This window comes from Amblyraja radiata, chromosome 19, assembly GCF_010909765.2.
Source record: "Amblyraja radiata isolate CabotCenter1 chromosome 19, sAmbRad1.1.pri, whole genome shotgun sequence".
NCBI classification, from domain to species: domain Eukaryota; kingdom Metazoa; phylum Chordata; class Chondrichthyes; order Rajiformes; family Rajidae; genus Amblyraja; species Amblyraja radiata.
This window is the reverse complement of record NC_045974.1, coordinates 41,771,312-41,787,599: the sequence shown is the minus strand read 5'-3', so window position 1 is coordinate 41,787,599 and position 16,288 is coordinate 41,771,312. Positions and strand designations below refer to the sequence as shown.

The window sequence follows — 16,288 nt, the reverse complement described above, 5'->3', positions numbered from 1 at the left end:
GGCGTTTTTTTCAATATGTAAAAAAATGCCATGAGTAAAAAAAGGTCGCCATGGAGAAAATCGATACTTTTTTAACTCATAGGTAATCAAGGGTAGTTGAAGGTAGTCGTAGATAGTCTTCATCATAGTCGAAGGGAGTTCGAAGGAGGTCGTCTTCACTCTCCTATTCGGTGTCCAATTTTCCCAAAGTTAGTCGTAGCTAGTCAAAGCTGTTTTTCAACATAGTCGAAGGAGGTCTTCAACATGTCATTTTTTAAAACTCGCCAATTAGGTCGCCCAAGTGGGACAGCCCCTTTACGTGAGTCTGGGACAGCATCAACCTGGTGACAATAGAATGATCACCTGTGTAATCAAGTAATCACTCAAATGATGACCTGTTTACACTTGGGTGTAATCTTGGATGCTTGTCTTCAGTTCCAAACCTCCACTTGCTTCATTCCACCATCACCGCCAACCCACAATCGGCAAACATTAATGCTGAACATCTTGGGCGGCAGGGAGAGTATAAAAGCAACCGCTTCTTCCAATCCCCTAAGTATTCCTAGTTTTCTCACCTCATTTTTTGAAAAAGTACCTCCCTAACGGTGAGTTTAAGAAAGATCGAAGGAAGACAAAAATGCTGGAGAAACTCCGTGGGTGAGGCAGCATTAGTACTTGCGCTTGTTGTCAGTTGATGTGTTTTAACCAATCTCCACTTGTCTTATCCCTCATTCTTTTCCCCCAAAGCTATAACTCTTCCCCGGTTGTGAGGAAAGGTCCCTGACTCGAAGCATTATCTGATTCCTCTGGCCACAGTTGCTGCTTGACTGGTGGAGTTTCATTTTTAGTTTAGTTTAGAGGTACAGGGCGCTTCGGCCCACCGAGCCCTCACCGACCAGCGATCCCCACACATTAACATCATCCTGCACACACTGGGGACAATTTACATGTCTGCCAATCCAATTAACCCCAAATCCTCTACGTCTTTGGAGTGTGAGAGGGAACTGGAGATCCCAGAGAAAACCCACTTGGGTCACGTGGAGAAAGTACAAACTCTGTACAGACAGCACCCGTAGTCAGGATCGAACCTGGGTCTCTGGCGCTGTAAAGCAGTAGTTCTACTGCTATGCCACAGTGCAGCCCCTACATTCCCTGTTCTCTCCTTTTTTCCCCTTGTAGTCCTTGAATATCTGCAGCACTGGTTATGTGAATGTTCGCACCTCAGACTTTAGATCTGAATCTTCAGTGGGGGAAAAAAAAGTTTTATTCAGATAAAGAAAATAATGAAAGCAAATCGATTTATCATACATTCATATTTTTAACATGAAGATGGATACAATTTGCTGGTGTAACTCAGTAGGACAGGCAGGATCTCTGGAAAGAAGCAATTGGTGATGTTTCAGGTCGAGACCCTTCTTCAGACCCGAAACGTCACCCATTCCTTCTCTCCAGAGATGCTGCCTGTCCCGCTGAGTTACTCCAGCATTTTGTGTCTATCTTCAGTTTAAACCAGCATCTGCAGTAACGATGATGAATTATAATGTCTTATTTCCTGTTTTGTAATGTCAGTTAATTTTTTTTTTCCAAAGACTTGTTTGCCTATTGGAAGCACTTAACGTCACACAAGATTATAATCCAGTCTACATTTATTTAACATTGAACAGAAATTTAACAACACAAGCCGTCGGCTTTTCTTTCGTGGTAAGAAATGTGGTTTTCTATTTTTGCATTGTTAGTATTCCTAATTTTATTTTTAATGTGATAATGTGATCTTTTGATAATTATGTTAATTGTAAGTTGCAGCTGTCTTTTGAAGCATTTGACTATTGGTGTATACTTGTTTGGTGCCTTTTTGCATTGAGAACCATTTTCTCTCAATCTCTTCCATGAGAGAGAGAGAGAGAAAGAGAGATAGTTAACAGTGTCGCCCATCTGCCTCTGTATTAATCTGTACACAACCCACACAGAGCTATCATCCGGCCTATTTTTCACATATGGTCATTTTCCTCTGGAAATTGAAGCACTGCAATAGTTGTTCATGCACTGACAAGCACAAACCTGACTCGTGGTATTAAATTGTCAATTTAAAATGTGAGCCAACTTCAGATAGATCTCCGCATAAATAGAAAGCTATTGGAGGAATGCAGCTGGAAGGAGGTGAGTGCCACTGAAATTTTAAATCCTTTTAAAATATTTTGAACTTGCCACTAAACTGGCAACATCTGAGTGTCATGGGCCCCAATAAGGCAATGGTACAATTGGTGGAACTCTGGCGGCACGGTGGCGGAGTGGTAGAGTTGCTGCCTTGCAGCGTTTGCAGCCTCATGGACGCGGGTTCGATTCTGACTACGGGTGCTGTCTGTACAGAGTTTGTACCTTCTCCCTGTGACCGCGTGGGTTTTCTCGGAGATCTTCGGTTTCCTCCCACACTCCAAAGACATACAGGTTTGTAGGTTAATTGGCTTGGGTTTGTATACTTGGTATAAGTGTAAATTGTTCCTAGTGTGTGGAGGATAATTTTAGTGCGCGGAGATCGCTGGTCGGCGCAGGCTCGGTGCTGTATCTCTAAACTAAACTACTATTTCACCGTGCCAGAGACCTGGGTTCGACCCTGACATCGGTGCTGTCTGTGTGGAGTTTGCCTGTTGTTGCTGTGATCGCTTGGGTTTCCTCCAGCTGGTCTGGTTTCCTCCCACATCCCAAAGACGTGTGGGTTTGTCGGTGAATTGCCCTTGGTGTGTAGGGAATGGATAAGTCTCAATTCATTCATAGTTCTATTCCGACTTGCAATCATTGGCTGGCCTTTCAGTTGTTACAACATCCTCCCAAGCCCAACGTTTTCAGTTGAAGATTTCTCATGCTGCATGATCAGTGCATTTTTGCAGTAAATTTGCAGTGTTAGGCTTTAAGTTGCTGCTCCCGTGGTTGTCCCCAGAGATGTATCTGCAGTCTTATCCTGTCCAGCAAAGCTCATAGTTCTTGGCCAAAGCTGAGGCTCAGGCATTCCAATTAGCATCATCTTCACTGAATGTTTGATTGATTAAATGAGGGATTCAGCTTGGAAAGAGGTCCTGCAGCCCGATCCACACCGACCATCGAGCACCCTTTCACGCTGGTTCTATGTTATCCCTCTCCTACACAATGTGGTTACAATTAACCTATAAACCTGCACGTCTTTGGGATATGGGGGTAACAGAAGCACCCAGAGGAAGCCCTCATGGTCACAGGGAGAACATGCAAACTCCACACAGGCAGTGCCTGAGGTAAGGATTGAAGATCTCTCCTGGTCCCAGAACACTGATGCAATTATAAAGAAAGCACATCAGCGCCTCCACTTCCTGGGAAGATTACAGAGAGTCGGTATGTCGAGGAGGACTCTCTCGAACTTCTACAGGTGCACAGTAGTGAGCATACTGACCGGTTGCATCGTGGCTTGGTTCGGCAACTTGTGTGCCCAGGAGCGGAAAAGACTGCAAAAAGTTGTAAACACAGCCCAGTCCATCATCGGCTCTGACCTCCCTACCATCGAGGGGATCTATCACAGTCGCTGCCTCAAAAAGGCTGGCAGCATCATCAAGGACCCACACCATCCTGGCCACACACTCATCTCTCCGCTGCCACCAGGTAGAAGGTACAGGAGCCTGAAATCTGCAACAACCAGGTTCAGGAATAGCTACTTCCCCACAGCTATCAGACAATTAAATTAAACTCAAACAAAAATCGGAACTTTAACAGCCTATTGCACTTTATATGCTTATTTATGTGTGTGTGTGTGTGTGTATATATATTCAATGGTATATGGTCACACTGATCTGTTCTGTATTTATTTATGCCTGCTAAATTCTGTTATGCTGAAGCAAAGCAAGAATTTCATTGTCCTATCTGGGACACATGACAATAAACTCTCTTGAACTTGGGTCTCTGGCACTGAGACAGCAACTCTACCAGCTGCAACACTGTACTGTCCTCAAGTTAGAGAGGAGAAACTCATCAGCTTTCCTCCTGCAAATGCAGAAAAAAAACTAGTGACCAGAGATGTGATGCCCAAGGTTGAATTAAACCAGTTGGAAACTGACGTGGGCCCTGTTGAGAAGAGTGGTCATTTTTCAGAGAAGCCTGATGGCAGCAAATACCCACGGCACCTTAATAATCAGCCTTCCTACAGTAAAGCGCACTGGTGTACAGGCAAACTCTCTGCTATTTCTCATTCAAAATGAACAATGGAATTTGACCAATTTTCTTTTGTTTGCGATCGGGTGACAGAATCCAGCGATTACCAGCATCTCTCCCACTTATGGTTCAAAGTCCGGAGGGACCCGACTGACAATCACCGGCAAGTACTTGGACAGCGGAAACAGAAGGGAGGTTTCCATTGGAGGAAAAGCATGTGATTTAAAAAGGTATGTTTTCCTTTTTAAGAAACGTGGTTCATAGAAACATAGAAAACAAGTGCAGAAGTAGGACATTCGGCCCTCCGAGCCAACACCGCCATTCAATATGATCATGATTAATCATCCAAAATCAGTACCACGTTCCTGCTTTTTCCCCATATCCCTTGATTTTGTTAGTCCTAAGAGCTATATCTTACTCTCTTGAAACATCCAGTGAATTGGCCTCCAATGTCTTCTGTAGCAGAGAATTCCACAGATTCACAACTCTATGGGTGACCCCTGGTTCTGGACCCAACATCAAGAATATTTTTCCTGCATCTAGCCTGTCCAATCCCTTAATAATTGTATATGATTCCCTCTCATCCTTCTAAATGCCAGTGAACACAAGCCCAGTCAATCCATTATTTCATCATATGTTAGTCTCGCCATCCCGGGAATTAAGCCAGTGAGCCTACTCTGCACTCCCTCAATAGCAAGAATGTCCTTCCTCAAATTAGGAGATGAAAACAGCACACAGTTCCAAAAGGAAACTGCATAAAACTCCAAAAAGGAAAAGGCACTAGATCCTATTTACTTGCTTCTCATTTTGCTTATTTGCATTATTGTGAGTTTAGACACAATAGTAGAACATTGTGGTTGCTGGCAATCTGAAATTTAATCAAGAGATCCAGGATATACGAATTCACCTGAAGCGTTCTCTGAGTCTCCTTCCAAAGATGCTTCCTTCTCCACCCTGTATTTCAAGCAATTCCTGTTCTCAGTGCAGTCGTTACATAGTGTATAGGGTGACAGTATATGCATGTAATCTGTCGGCTAAAAATCCCTAAAAACTGATGCAGTGGAAGAGGGCTCTGCCCGAGCCTGACCCTTTTCCGGGGTCACGTCCGCGCCCGGGTGGTTTTAGAAAGGGACCATGCGCTGTCCACAGGCACCCTGGGCTCTGCGGGAGGTGGAATGTATTCTCAATAAGGATGGGGAAATTAGTTGTATGATATTCAGAATTTAAGAATATTTGTTTGACTTTGTATCATGGTGGTGGGTTTGTTTGTCTGGCGGTACAAGCCACTTTTGTGTTGTACATGTCATTTTTGTAAATAATTGATTAAAATTATTTTGGGTTTTAAAAAAATAAATAAAAAAGGCTAATGCAACTTTGAGGACCAACGAGGTTTAGATAAACTAAGTGTTCTTCCACAACTTGATCTGGCAAATAGAAAGTTTGTAGTCACTAATTAAAAGTGGAGAACCCTTCGTTGGCCCAATGGCTCCATCTTCTGTTTCCGAAGAGAATTGTCACAGATTACACCAACCTCCCCAAAAAAATACAGGTCAATGTTTTTCATTCATGTGAAAATGAAAAACAAAAGTTCTGGCAGCTGGTGGAGCTGCTGCCTTGTATTGCCAGACACCCAGGTTTGATTCTGTTTGTGTGGACCTCTACCTCTGACTGCGTGCGTTTTCTCCGGGTGCTCCCATATCCCAGAGACGTGCGGGTTAATTGGCCTCAAGATATCGCCCGTAATGTGGAGGGCGAGGTTGCAAAAGTGGAATAACGCAGGGATAATGAAAACGGGTGATCCATGGTCGGTGTGGAGTCGGTGTGGAGTCGGTGTGGAGTCGGTGGGAGGTGGAGCACTTTTCCATGCTGCTTCTCTAAAGTAAACTCCCCACAACACTGCAGATGTTAGAAATCGAAGTGCCGACCAACCCACTCACGTTCCACACACAGATTGCATCAGTGGGAAGCGAAACAGAGACAGTACTTCAGTTGTTAATCGGTTAATCAGACTGCTCACATCTGAATTTCATCAGTTCTGCTGAGGTTCTAAGCAGAGCTATGCATTTTATAAATTTATACTTCAATAATAGCAATCTAATGAACCAAAGCTTTCTTTAGATTGTTCGCAGCAAGTAGAGGGGGCCGTCGAGAACAAATGGGAACCCGGCGTGGTGGGGGGGGGGGGGGGGGGGGGGGTGAGAACAGAGAGGGACTATTGGGGACTAATGAACACTTTGTAAAGGGCCTGTCCCACTTGGCCGTCATGTACGCCTCATTTACGCATCATATGTAAAATAGGTCGACGAGTCGTGATGCACAACGTCGCTCGCAAATCACCCGTCATCATGCGTCAGCACAGCTGTATGGTGCGCGTGACGTCATTGGAATACCCTGCGGAGCGCGGCAGAAAGTTGACGCAAGGACGTTGACGCACGGTGACGTAACCATGCGTCACGTGAGACGTCGGGACGCCAATGCGTCAGTGTGCGTACCCAATGCGTCAGCGATACGTCACGCAGGTGGCGCGCGAGGATTTTGTTCCTCTACTAAATCCTGGAGCGCCGCGCGCCACAGCATATGATTCCACGCCTCACCATGCGCATCGCATGCGCACCCCACGTGTCTCGACACGTCGACCTAATTTACATATAAGGCGTAAATGAGGCACAAGTGACGGCCAAGCGGGACAGGCCCTTAACTTTGTCAGAGCCCTTTGTCAGTGACTCTTTACATACTTGCATATGGCATTCAAAACAAAGGATTTCACTGTGACATGTCACGTGTGATAATAAAGTATCAAACAAATAGAAAGTAGGCCTCGAAGCCACCAGAGGCCTAGGCTGCAGTGTGGCACAGCTTGGGTTGCTGCTACTCATGTGCAGTGTGGGTTCAATCCTAGCTTCCCATGATGTCTGTATGAGACTTAAAAGGGTCTCGACCTGAAACGTCGCCCATTCCTTCCCTCCAGAGATGCTGCCTGTCCCGCTGAGTTACTCCAGCATTTTGTGTCCATCTCCCCATTACAGTGTTTGTTCTCCGGGTGCTCCAACATTCCAAAGCGGGCGGTTTGGTGGGTTTATTGGCCTCTGTAAATTATCCCGATCGCACGGTACGAATGTGTAATTTGTCTTTTTTCCTCATAGGACAAATATCTTATTCCAGGATAAACACAAAATGCTGGAGTAACTCAGCGGGACAGGCAGCATCTCTGGAGAAAAGGAAGAAGTCAGAAGAAGGGTCTCGGCCCGAAACATCACCCATTCCTTCTCTCCAGAGATGCTGCCTGTCCCACTGAATTACTCCATCATTTTGTATCTATCTTCGATTTAAACCAGCATCTGCTGTTCTTTCCCACACATCCTATTCCAGAAATCAGTAAAGAATCTGCGTTGCACTATATCCAAGGCAAGTGAATTCTAGACCCTTTTTTGCCCCTGTCCCACTTAGGAAACCTGAACGGAAACCTCTGGAGACTTTGTGCCCAACCCAAGGTTTCCGTGCAGTTCCCGGAGGTTGCAGGTGGTTGCCGGAGGTTGCAGGTAGTGGAAGCAGGTAGGGAGACTGACAAAAACCTCCGGGAACCGCACGGAAACCTTGGGTTGGGCACAAAGTCTCCAGAGGTTTCCGTTCAGGTTTCCTAAGTGGGACAGGGGCATTTCTCTATACTGACGGCATTTAGAATAAAATCCCTAGTACCATCCCAAATTGTCAGTTATCCAAATGAACTTTGAGTCACTTGCTGTTGCACCATGGAAAGCATCAGACTTAGCCCAAATCCATGCACTCTCAGGGCCATTCTGCTGCCAACTTCCAGCAAAGTCGGTGGTAAGCCACCTAAAGCAAGGCCCAGTTTACTGTCCAAGATAGACACAAAAAGCTGGAGTAATTCAGCGGGTCAGACAGCATCTCCGGAAAAAAGGTATAGGTGACGTTTTGTGTCGAGAACTTTCTTCAGACTCGTCTTCAGTCACGGGTTCAGTCTGAAGGGTCTCGACACAAAGCGTCACCCATTCATTCTCTCCAGAGATGCTGTCTGTCCCGCTGAGTTACTCCAGCTTTTTGTGTCTATCTTCGGTTTAAACCAGCATCTGCATCTCCTTCCTGCACTGTTTAATATTTTTTGGAGTTTCCTGCCTGCAAGGAAATGGACCTGGAATTCTGTGGGGTTTTTAATTTGGTTTCGCTGTACTCCAGATGGATTCAACTCTGAAGCCAATTATTAAGTTAACCTCTGTGTCTTTTTAAACACATGTATTTCAGCATTTCTGAAACCAAGATTGAGTGCTCGACTCCAGCCCATGCTTCCATGCAGATGTACTCTGTGGTTTTGAAAATAGATGCCGCCATCCGAGAATTCAAAAATCAATTCCTATATGTGGAAAATCCAACAATCACTGAGATTTATCCAGTATGGTCATTCTGCAGGTGAGACGTGTTCATAAGTGATAGGGGCAGAATTAGGCCATTCGGCCCATTAAGTCTACTCTGCCATCATTCTATCTCCCTCTGGCTGATCTATCTCCCTACTAACCCCATTCTCCTGCCTTCTCCCCATAACCCCCGACACCTGTATAAATCATGAGTCTATCAGGATAAACAGGGTCTGATTAGGAACAGTCAACATGAATTTGTGCCTGGAAGGTCATGTTTGACTAATCTTCTTGAATTTTTTAATGAGGTTACTAGGGAAATTGATGAGGGTAAAGCAGTGGATGTTGTCTATATGGACTTCAGTAAGGCCTTTGACAAGGTTCCTCATGGAAGGTTGGTTAAGAAGGTTCAATTGTTGGGTATTAATGCAGGAGTAGCAAGATGGATTCAACAGTGGCTGAATGGGAGATACCAGAGAGTAATGGTGGATGGCTGTTTGTCAGGTTGGAGGCCGGTGACTAGTGGGGTGCCTCAGGGACCTGTGTTGGGTCCACTGTTGTTTGTCATGTACATCAATGATCTGGATGATGGTGTGGTAAATTGGATTAGTAAGTATGCAGATGATACTAAGATAGGTGGTGTTGTGGATAATGAAGTAGATTTCCAAAGTCTACAGAGATTTAGGCCATTTGGAAGAATGGGCTGAAAGATGGCAGATGGAGTTTAATGCTGATAAGTGTGAGGTGCTACATCTTGGTAGGACAAATCAAAATAGGACGTACATGGTAAATGGTAGCGAATTGAGGAATGCAGTTGAACAGAGGGATCTAGGAATAACTGTGCATAGTTCCCTGAAGGTGGAATCTCGTGTAGATAGGGTGGTAAAGAAAGCTTTTGGTGTGCTAGCCTTTATAAATCAGAGCATTGAGTATAGAAGTTGGGATGTAATGTTAAAATTGTACAAGGCATTGGTGAGTCCAATTCTGGAGTATGGTGTACAATTTTGGTCGCCCAATTATAGGAAGGATGTCAACAAAATAGGGAGAGTACAGAGGAGATTTACTAGAATGTTGCCTGGGTTTCAGCAACTAAGTTATAGAGAAAGGTTGAATAAGTTAGGTAGCTGTGTGGAATGAGCTTCCAGTGGAAGTGGTGGAGGCAGGTTCGATTTTATCATTTAAAAATAAATTGGATAGGTATATGGGACTAGGAATGGAGGGTTATGGTCTGAGTGCAGGTAGATGGGACAAGGGGAAAATAAATGTTCGGCACGGACTTGTAGGGCCGAGATGGCTTGTTTCCGTGCTGTAATTGTTATATGGTTATATCTATCTCTGCTTTACATATATCCATTGACGGCAACTGCAGCATACTGTGGCAAAGAATTCCACAGATTCACCACCCTCTGGCTAAAGAAATTCCTCCTCATCTCCTTCCTAATGGAACGTTCTTTAATTCTGAGGCTATGACCTCCAATTCTAGACTTTCCCACCAGTGGAAACATCCTCTCCACATCCACACTATCCAAGCCTTTCACCATTCTGTATGTTTCATTGAGGTCCCTCATTCTTCTAAACTCCAGCGAGTACAGGCCCAGTGCCGTCAAACGCTCATCATATGCTAACCAACTTATTCCTGGGATCATTCACGTAAACCTCCTCTGGACCCTCTCCAGAGCCCCACACATTCTTCCTTGGGTATGGTGCCCAGTCATGGCTTTGTAACATCTATTCATTTTCAAGAACAGAACTATAAACACCTATTTCTCTGTTACAGTGGAGGCAGCACAGTGACTGTGAAAGGAATAAATTTGAATTTTGTGCAGTCTCCCCAGATGGTAATAACTGTACAACAAGAGTCAAAGAAGTTTCATGTGGTAAGTGTTCCATTCATTGCTCGCTGATATAACCGAGGAACATAGCAACATGTGTAGAATGTTCAGCATTTAGTCTTTGCAATCATTTAATTAGTTCCTGTAGTAAGATACTCAAACTTAATTCACCCTGACACCCCCCCCCCCCCCTTAATTCCATCTCGCCAGACTCATTACTGATGGAACGTTTTTGTAAGTGTTAATAGACCAACATAACTTGAGTGGCGGGGGAGAATTCCAGTTATCATTATGCTCTGTGTTAAAATGTCCTTCCTGTTTACGCTCCTAAATGGCATTATCATTCTATGTATGTGTGGGAAGGAACTGCAGATGTTGGTTTAAATCTAAGGTAGACACATAAAGCTGGAGTAACTCAGCGGGTCAGACAGCATCTCCGGAGAAAAGGAATAGCGACATTTCAGGTCGAGACCCTTCTTCAGACTGAAGAAAAATCCTGAAGAAGGGTCTCGACCCGAAACATCACATATTCCTTTTCTCCAGAGATGCTGCCTGACCCATTGAGTTACACCAGCTTTTTGTGTCTATCATTCTAAGTATCTTGGTTTACAAAACAAAACGTGCATTACTGGAGTAACTCAGCACCTTATGGTTTCCCATTAAATCAATTCTGAATCTACTAATTCGGGGCAAATGTAATCACATGCCAACCCCTTCTAATGAACCTTTTGGTAATTTTTAGATTGGCACATGTTAAAGTGATCAGCCCATTATAACCACTCTTCGAAACAACTTTTCTTTGTCCCCTCAAATCTTTTTCCTTAATTACTGGTTCCCATTGACCTACACTCTAATCATTAAGGGATTACATTTTGATATTCCTAAACTCAAAATACAATCACAACCCAACACCACTTAACATCTGCAGGTTAACTTGCTGAGAAATGGAGTTTCGCACTGCAAAATGGCACATAAAAGATTTGGGTTTGAGTTGTCCAGTAACCTCGGCACAATGGCACAGCTTGTAGAGCTGCTATCTCACAATGCCAGAGACTCGAGTTCGAATCTGACCTCTGGTGTAGTCCGTGTGGAGTTTGCCCGTTCTCCCTGTGACTGTGTGGGTTTACTCTGGGTGCTCCAGTCTCCTCTCGCATCCCAAACACATGCAGGTTTTGTAGGTTAATTGGCCCCTATCAACTGCAGTGATAGACACAAAAAGATAGAGTAACTCAGCAGGACAAGCAACATCTCTGGAGCGAAGGAATGGGTGGCGTTTCGGGTCGAGACCCTTCTTCAAGGTCACCCATTCCTTCTCTCCAGAGATGCTCCAGCTTTTTGTGTCCATCTTCGGTTAAAACCAGCATCTGCAGTTCCTTGTTACAAACTGAAGGGCCTGTCTCACTTGGGCGTCATTAGCGCATAATTTACGCCAGATGATTTACGCGTCACGATGCACGTGTTGTGCCGCGCCCCATGATTTGAGGATATACAAAATCTTTGCGTGCAATCTGCGTGACGTGCAAATGACTCCCAGTGGGACAGGCCCTTTAGTATGCAGTGATTGGATTTGAAAGTGGGATTACATAGAACTAGTGTGAAGGGGTTGGCATGGACCCGGTGGGCTGAAGGGCCTGTTTTCATGCTGTATCTTTCAATCAAACAATCAAAAAAAACACATGAAACTTTTGATTAAAGATAAAAATATTTGTGAGGCAGGCTATTAAAGCTAGCTTCTGTTGGTGCATTTCTCAGCAGCAGAGCAAGTTAATTATAAACACAATGCTGCTTGGCATTGTGTAACCAGGTGGAGTTTAAGTTTGTCAAGTCAATAAGTTAGAAAGAACTGTTGAAAAGACAAATTAGTTCAAGGTGAGTCGACATTGACAGGTCACAGCGGAGGTGTTTACCATCAACGTGGGAAAAGGGGAAATTGAAAAACAATTCACTAAATCCCACAGTGATAGAACAGGAAGTTGCCACATTCTTGTTTCACCCTGTTTAGTAAGTACAACTCTGCTAAGTGAACCATTAGATCAGTTTCGCAAGCAACAAAGGAAAAACATGTACATGCAACCAAAATTACAACTTAACATTGCTTAACATTACAAACTTCATGGCCAAAATCTTTTCATTGAAAGCTGGTTTTGTTCAGCTGGCCAGTACTGTGGCACTAAGTAGAATTGCTGCCTCACAGCGCCGGAGACCCAGGTTCGATCCTGACTTCAGCCGATGATGTACGGCATTAGCACCTACTCCCTGTGTCCATTTGAGCTTCTCCTGGGTGCTCCAGTTTCCTCCCACATTCCACAGATGTGTGGGTCAGTAGTCATTGGGCCTCTGTGAATTACCCCCAGTGTGTGGGTGAGGGGTGTAATCTGAAGGGATGAGTTACGGAGAATGTGGAGAGAATAAACAAGTATAGGATTAGTACAGATAGCCAGAGAGTTGTGAATCTGTGACATTCTCTGCCACAGAAGGCAGTGGAGGCCAATTCACTGGATGTATACAAGAGAGTTAGATAAAGCTCTTGGGGCTAATGGAATCAAGGGATATGGGGAGAAAGCAGGAACAGGGTACTGATTCTGGATGATCAGCTATGATCATATTGAATGGTGGTGCTGGCTCGAAGGGCTGAATAGCCGACTCCTGCACCTATATTCTATGTTTCTATCTTTCTACTATAGGTAATTGATGGTCAGCATGGACTCAATGGGCCGAAGGGACTGTTTCTGTGTTGTGACTCAAATTCTAACTCTAACTTGGGTTTGGCAGATGTGAAAAACATTGCCTGGTATAGTGACAATTGCAACTGTCCTGCTTCCCACTACCTTTGGGGGGAAAGACCCGGGCTCGATCCCGACTACGGGTGCTGTCTGTACGGAGTTTGTACGTTCTCCCCGTGACCTGCGTGGGTTTTCTCCGAGGTCTTCGGTTTCCTCCCATACTACAAAGACGTACAGGTTTGTAGGTTAATTGGCTTTGTAAATGCAAAAATTGTCCCTAGTGGGTATAGGATGGTGTTAATGTGCGGGGATCACTGGTTGGCGCGGACCCGGTGGGTCGAAGGGCCTGTTTCCACGCTGTATGTCTAGACTAAACTAAACTAAACTAAAGAAGGGTCTCAACACAAAATGGCACCTCTCCATGTTTTCCAAAGATGCTACCTGACCAGCTGAGTTACTGCAGCCATGAGCAGTGTATAGATACACAAGGGGATAACATATAAGGTGCATGGTCATTGTGTCATTTTCTGTGCAGTCGTGGCATCCAAGGGGGGGGAGGGGGGGGACTGATGGAAGAGTATAAAATTGGGGGGCATGGATTTGGTAAATAGTCACTTATGCTCAGGGTGAATAGGGGGCACAGATTCAGGATAAGAAGAGGAGCATTTAAAGATTTGCAAACCAGATTTCTTTGCAGAGTGTGATGAACAGGCTGGAATGGGCCTGGAACGCACTGCCAGGTGAGGCGGTGGAAGCAGATATGAGAGCAATTGGAGCCATTTACAGAGCACAAATGCAACATAGGGAGCATTTTATTGGGATGCATCACACCATGGTTTGGGAACAGCTCCATCCAAGACTGCAAGAAATTGCAGTGAATTGTGGACGCAGCCCAGACCATCACACAAACCAACCTTCCCTTCTATTGACTCCATTTATACCTCACACCTCAGCAAGGCCAGCAGCATAATCAAGGACAAGTCGCACCCTGGCCACTCCCTCTTCTCCCCTCTCCCATCAGGCAAAAGATATAGAAGTGTGAAAACTCACACCACCAGATTCAGGGACAGTTTCTTCCCAGCTGTTATCAGGTAACTGAACCATCCTACCACAACCAGAGAGCAGTGCTGATCTAATATCTACCTCGATGGTGACCCTCGGACTATCCTTGATTGGACTTTGCTGGTTTTACCTTGCACCTTAAACGTTATTCCCTTGTATACATTGTTCGTGGCTCGATCGTAATCATGTATTAAACAATAGACATTAGGCACAGGAGTAGGCCATTCGGCCCTTCGAGCCAGCACCGCCATTCAATGTGATCATGGCTGATCATCCACAATCAGTACCCCGTTCCTGCCTTCTCCCCATATCCCCTGACTCCACTATCTTTAAGAGCCCTATCTAGCTCTCTTGCAGGCACGGAAATCACTATAAAAACATGGCGGGGACACAATTTCGGCCATGGGCCCTGTGGACGGTAGCATCGGGAGCTGACCTGATTGGTGGCCGACTCCGAACTCTAGCAACAGCAGCTTCGTCCGCCCCGAATCGTGGGGCTTGAATCGGCCCGTTCATGTCGGCTTTCATCTGCCGGCGGGGGCTTCAACATTGGGAGCCTCGATCGCCTCGATGCAGCAGTTTGATTTTAAGCCGCGCGGGGCACTGAAAGGCCCAGTGAACAGGTCCGATACAGCCCTTAATAAGCGTCTGATAAAGTCCGGATTACAAAACATGGGGGGGATTGTCCCCCACCTCTCAAGCATGGGGAGATGTGTCCCCCCGTTTCCCCCCCCCCCCCCCCCCCCCCCCCCCCCCCCCCCAGAATTTCCACCCATGCTCTTTTGAAAGTATCCAGGGAACTGGCCTCCACTGCCCTGGCCTTGATTTTAAACCAAGCTTTCACAGTGGAGAGATGTAACTGCTTGCAATCATGGAATCTACTGAATTTAAGGTCAACAGCTCACCACATCCGTACCAGCTGTTCAAAACAGCTGTCCAGAAAGGCACGGCAAAATGAGCAGAGACAATTTTGCGATATGGTGGAGCAGTGGTAGAGTTGCCGCGCCAGAGACATGGGTTTGATCCCGACTACTGGTGCTGTCTGTACGGAGTTTGTACGTTCTCCCCATGCCCTGTGTGGGTTTTCTCTGAGAACTTCGGTTTCCTCCCACATTCCAAAGACGTACAGGTTTGTAGGTTAATTGGCTTGGTATAAGTGTAAATTGTCCGCAGTAAGTGTCAATGTGTGGGGATCGCTGGTCGGTGCGGACCCGGTGGGCCGAAGGGCCTGTTTCAGCCTTGTATCTTTAAACTGAACTAAAACTAAAAGACAGCAACTGAAAATTAATGTGGATAGGTGTGTAGTCCTCATGTTTCGCAGAGACAAGGAGATGGTGTAATTCTAAAGGGGGGGGGGGGGGTCAAGTACACAAATAGAACTTGACTTCATACAGACAAATCTTTGCCAGTGAGTGAGCAAGTTCTGAAGGCAATTTAAAAAGTAAATGTGATCATTGATATTATAGTTAACGGCTACACAGGTCCCCAACATTCTTCTCATAGCCCTGAAAATTATTCTGCTTCAAGTATACCCAATCACATTTTAATAATGATAAGTCACGCACCACAGTTCACATCTTCACACCCCTCTCTGTGAAAACGTTTCTTCTTCCCTTCAGTACTCTGGCCATTGATTTTAAATCAATGACCTATGGACATGTCTCATTTGTCGAGAAGTCATCGAGTCACAGGGTGATACAATGTAGAAACAGGCCCTTTGACCCATCTTGCCAACATATTCCAGCTACACTAATCCCACCTGCCCACGTTTGGTCCTCCAAACCTGTCCAATCCATGTACCTGGGAAACTGTTTCTTAAATGTTGGGATAGTCCCTGCCTCAACTACCTCCTCTGGCAGCTTGTTCCATACACCCACCACCCTTTGTGTGAAAACGTTACCTCTCAGATTCCTATTAGATCTTTTCCCCTTCACCTAGAACCCATGTCCTCTGGTCCTCGATTCCTCTACTCTGGGCAAGAGACTCTACGCATCTATCCGAGCTATTCCTCTCATGATTTTGTACATCTCATCCTCCTGCGCTCCAAGGAATAGATTCCCAGCCTACTCAACCTCTCCCTATAGCTCAGATCCTCTAGTCCTGGCAACATCCTCGTAAATCTTTCCTGCACCATTTCCAGCTTGACGACATC

The 16,288-nt window shown here is 45.3% G+C and overlaps 1 protein-coding gene across 2 annotated transcripts in view; it reads left to right on the top strand.

The window, feature by feature from the left end:
- Window positions 1-16,288, top strand: part of met (MET proto-oncogene, receptor tyrosine kinase) — a 185,057-nt gene that overhangs the window by 134,331 nt on the left and 34,438 nt on the right. For both annotated transcript variants that reach the window (XM_033038324.1, XM_033038323.1), the window contains exons 7-10: window positions 1,569-1,680; window positions 4,243-4,379; window positions 8,410-8,574; window positions 10,297-10,396. In XM_033038324.1, the coding sequence (XP_032894215.1) occupies window positions 1,569-1,680; window positions 4,243-4,379; window positions 8,410-8,574; window positions 10,297-10,396 (514 nt within the window). The remainder of the gene's footprint in view (window positions 1-1,568; window positions 1,681-4,242; window positions 4,380-8,409; window positions 8,575-10,296; window positions 10,397-16,288) is intronic.